Source organism: Otolemur garnettii, unplaced genomic scaffold, assembly GCF_000181295.1.
Source record: "Otolemur garnettii isolate 467f Iridium unplaced genomic scaffold, OtoGar3 scaffold00105, whole genome shotgun sequence".
Lineage (NCBI taxonomy): Eukaryota > Metazoa > Chordata > Mammalia > Primates > Galagidae > Otolemur > Otolemur garnettii.
In genome coordinates, this window is record NW_003852500.1 from 3,818,338 (window position 1) to 3,823,118 (window position 4,781).

Genomic DNA, 4,781 nt, shown 5'->3' on the forward strand with positions numbered 1-4,781 from the left:
TTCTTCTGCCTCCGCCTCCCAAGTAGCTGGGACTACAGGCGCCCGCCACAACGCCCGGCTGTTTTTTGGTTGCGGCCGTCATTGTTGTTTGGCGGGCCCGGGCTGGATTCCAACCCGCCAGCTCAGGTGTATGTGGCTGGCGCCTTAGCCGGTTGAGCCATAGGCGCCGAGCCCCCGTCCCCTCTTCATGCTTGGCTCAATACTTCACCCCAGGACCCTGCGCCCCAATCCCGCACACTCTTACCCTTACCCCACCCTGGCCCCGCTGGTTCACAGACAGCACTCTCTCCTAGCTCAGACCCACGCCCTCTTCACATTTGGCCCCGCCCCTCGCTCCAGGGCCCCTCCCCATCCCTGAGGGCCCCCCCCGCCCCGCCCTGGCCCCCATGGTCCCACCCAACCAAAGAGCAGACCCCGCCCTTCTAACTGGGCCACGCCCCCTCAGCGGACAGGTGCCTGGACCCGATCTACCCTTATTTAGACCAAGAGCACTCCTTATCCGGAACGCTCTCAACCCCTGGTCCCTGGGCCCCGCTCCCCGCTGCGCAGACCTGGCTCCGCCTCGTCCCTCGCGTCTAGGTCTCCGGGGCCGGCGCGCGCGGCTCCCGTCACTCGAACGCGCGTCGGCGGGAAAATGGCGGAGTCCGGCGGCAGTGGCGGCGGTGTTGGCGGCGGCGGCGCGTTCGGCGCGGGCCCAGGCCCTGAGCGCCCGAACAGGTGAGACCTGGCTTTCAGAGTGGGCCTGCACTTGTCCGGGTGCCTAGGGACGTATGGGACGTTTTGCGGGTTCTGAGGGGTAGAGAGAGGCCTGGCCAGCTCAAGGGTCTTTTGCAGGGACTGCGGACTTTACGACTTTACGGGACCTGGAATACTGGGAAACTAAGGGCCGCTGAAGGGGTGGCTGACAGGCGCCTGGGCACCCCAGAAGCTAGAGGCATTTGCAGGCGGCCAAGGGGCCTGAGGATTTTGGAGGTCTGAAGGGAAATCGAGGGAGCCCCGACCATGATGGAACCATGGAGAAACTGGGTATACCAAAGGATTTTGGAGGCAGACAGGGCCTGAGCAGGGGTCATGGGCAATCTGAGGGTGTTAAGGATGTCTTGGGGGCTGTAAAGAGGAGGGCAAAGCCCAAGGCTTTCTAGGGGCTGCTGAAGGACCCTGAGGTGGCTGAAGGTGGGTGCAGGGCTCAAGTGAACCTGAGAGTGGGTGTCTGGGTCCCAAGGGTCCTGAGGGGCTGGACTGGGTCTTGGGGAGCCTAAAGATGATGAGAGAGCCTGGCGAGTCTATAGAAAACACAGAGAGGGTCTTGCCTTGGGCTCCATCCTCCCATCCCCATCAAGTTCAAATCCACCCATCCCTGCACCTCCAAGGCTAAAGGACTTGAAGCAAGGTCTTGCCTTCAGAGAAATGGGCAGAATTCACCCTTTTGGTCAGAGGGAGGTCCCCTTTCCCCAGAGTCAAGTCCTGAGATGGGTGGATTTGAACTTGAAATCCACTTGAATTTTTTGCCTGAATTGGCATAAAAATTGTAGATATCTATGTGTTATTTTGGATTCTCTGAAGAGCACCTGCCTTAGAGAGTGTGACCTCCTGCTCTTTTCCCATTGGGCAAGGCTAGACCCTCCCATCCTGGCCCCTCAAGAAACCCACCACCCTCTGCTGGCCAAGGAGGATATTCAGACTGTTTTTTTCTGGTCATCTTCCAGGAGCCAGTAATTTCAGTCAATATGATAAATGATAAAGTTGGTTGATAACTTGTGTGCTGTGTATTTGGTCTTCATTTCAGGACTCTGGGTTGGTGCTGGGAGGAATGGTCTGATGGCCCAGGTGTGTGAGTTGGGCTTTGGAGGGCTGGTGGAATGGAGCAGGGATGGGGTAGGTGGGGGAGGGATGGCCAGGCCAGGAGGCAAATGTGCTGCTTATTCTTGGGCATGCTGAGTGGTCCCTTGAAGCAAATGTGCTGCTTATTCTTGGGCATGCTGAGTGGTCCCTTGAAGCTTAGGTGTGTGGGCAGAGAGATGCACTGAGTCTGGTCTTCTTGTGGCTGTGGAAAGCCTGGGAGGCATGTCCACAGAACAGAGACCAGCCATCTACAGCAGGTGTGGGCAAGACTGGAGGCCTGTAGAAGCCAGGAGACATCAGAGTTTTGGGGAGACATTCAGGTAGTAGAATGCCCAGGGCTTGGTGATGGGCTATGAGGTGGGAAGTAAGGGACAGATAAAAGGACAGACATGACAGAAAAAGGACAGATAAAAGCACTTGCCCCTGATAACCTGGGGCAAGGCCTTTTTTCTTAAACAGATGTTTTGTGGTATAATTGATTACATATTATACAATTCAGTCATTTTGATTGAACAGTTCATTGAGGTTTTTTTATCATAGAGTTTTTAATACATTTCTTGAGTTGTGCACCCATCACCACAATCCAGGTTTTTAGAATGCTTCCATTGCCCTAAAGCAGTGGTTCTCAACCTTCCTAATGCTGTGGCCCTTTAATACAGTTCCTGTGGGTCACGACCCACAGGTTGAGAACCACTGCCCTAAAGGGTTCCCCTAAGCCAGTGATTCTCAACCTGTGGGTCGTGACCCCTTTGGGGGTCAAATGACCCTTTTCCCTTTCACAGGAGTTGCCTAAGACCATCAGAAAATACATATTTCCGATGGTCTTAGGAGCTGAGACAATGCTCCTCATATGTGGGCGTCACCACAACATGAGGAACTGTGTTAAAGGGTCGTGGCATTAGGAAGGTTGAGAACCACTTAGGGCCTAAACCCATCTGCAGTACCTCAATCTCCCCTCCAGTCCCTGGGACATTCTGTTTTCATTCTCTCTAGTTTTGTCTTTGCTAGAAATTTTATGTGAATAGAATCATATAACATGTAAACTTTTGTGTCTGACTTTTTTTCTTACCATAATATTTTTGAAGTTTATGTAGTTGTATCAGAAGTTTGTCCTTTTTCACTGTGGAATGAAAATAAACAGTGTTCACTTGTACAATGTCGTATGGGTGGACCCAGTTTGTTTATGCATTACTGGTTGATGGACTGTTTGGTTATTTCCATTTTGACCATTGCAAATAAAGTTGCTGTGAACATCTGGGTATGTGTCTCTGTGTGAACATATACTTTCATCCTCTTGGGTAAATACTTAACAGTGGAATGACTGAGTCATTTAGTAGATTGATGCGTAGTTTTTAAAGAAACCGCCAAGCTTTTTTCCAAAGGGGTGCACCATTCTGCATCTCTACTTGCAATATGCAAGAGTTCCAGCTGCTCCTCATTTTCAAAACTTGGTATGGCTAGTCTTTAGTTTTAGCCTTTTTTAGGTGTGTGTTGGTGTCCTATTTTTGTTTTAATTTACATTTCCATATTAACTAGTGATATTGGATATTTTTTTAGTAGCCTTTTGGCTGTTCATATCTTTGGTAAAGTATCTTTTCAAATTCTTTGCCCATTTTAAAATTGGGTTGTCTTTTTATCTTTGGGTTTTGAGGGTACTTTACATATTCTGGATGCAAGTCTTTCATTAGGTATGTGATTTGCAGATAATTTTCTTATGGTCTGTGGCCTTTCCTTTACTTTCTGGCTTTTCTGTCCTGTCCTTTCCAGCTTTCCTTTCCTGTCCTTTCTGGCTTTCTTTTCCTTTCCTTTCCAACTTGCCTTTTCCTTTTCCTTTTTGTTTTTGAGACAAGAGTCTCATTCTGTTGCTAGGCTACAGTGCTATGGCATCATCATAGTTTGCAGTAACCTCAAACTCGGGTTCAAGTGATCCTCCTGTCTCAGCCCCCTGAGTAGCTGGAACTACAGGTACCCACCACAACATCTGGCTATTTTTTCTATTTTTAGTAGCGATGGAGTCTCCCTCTTCCTCAGGCTGGTCTGGAACTCTTGAGCTCAATTGATCCTTCTGCCTCAGCCTCCCAGGGTGCTAGGATTACAGGCATGACTTGTCTTTTCATTCTCATTTTTTTAAAATTAAATCATAGCCACATTAATGTACATTAATACTATCATGGGGTACAGTGTGCTGTTTCCATATAAAACTTGAAATACTTTCATCCAACTGGTTAACATAGCCTTCATGTCATTTTCTTAGTTATTGTGTTAAGACACAATATTATACAATATTATAAATGTATTATATTCTACATTTAGAGAATGTACCCTTTTAGGATGAACCATAGGCGTGGTCTAACCAATCACTCTCCCTCCACTCATCCTCCCTGTCTTTTCATTTTCTGGAGATCTTTTACAAGGTATAAGTTTATCATTTTGATGAGGACCAATTTGTCTATGTTCTTCTTCTATGGATCATGTTCTTGGTATTGTATTTTTATTTATTTATTTTTAGAGACAGAGTCTCACTTTGTTGCCCTCGGTAGAATGCCATGGCATTACAGCTCACAGCAACCTCCAGCTCTTGGGCTTAGGTGATTCTCTTGCCTCAGCCTCCTGAGTAGTTGGGACTACAGGCATCTGCCACAATGCTCAGCTATTTTTTTGTTGCAGTTTGGCTGGGGCCAGGTTCGAACCTGCCACCCTTGGTATATGGGGCCGGCATCCTACTCACTGAGCCACAGGCTCTGCCCTTTGGTATTGTACTTAAGAAATCTTTGCCTAGGCTGTAGCTCAGTAGCTAGGGCGCCAGCCACATAAACTGGAGCTGGTGAGTTCAAATCCAGCCTGGGCCTGCCAAACAACAATGACAACTATAACCAAAAAATAGCCGGGTGTTGTGGCAGGTGCCTGTATTCCCAGCCACTTGGGAGGCTGAGGCAAGA

The 4,781-nt window shown here is 48.8% G+C and overlaps 1 protein-coding gene across 1 annotated transcript in view; it reads left to right on the top strand.

The window, feature by feature from the left end:
- The first annotated feature begins 616 nt into the window (after positions 1–616).
- The window catches only part of KLHL26 (kelch like family member 26), a 30,713-nt gene continuing 26,548 nt past the window's right edge, over positions 617–4,781 (top strand). Inside the window, exon 1 of the mRNA XM_012809405.2 lies at positions 617–717. Coding sequence (XP_012664859.1) covers positions 635–717 — 83 coding nt within the window. The 5' untranslated portion in view covers positions 617–634. The remainder of the gene's footprint in view (positions 718–4,781) is intronic.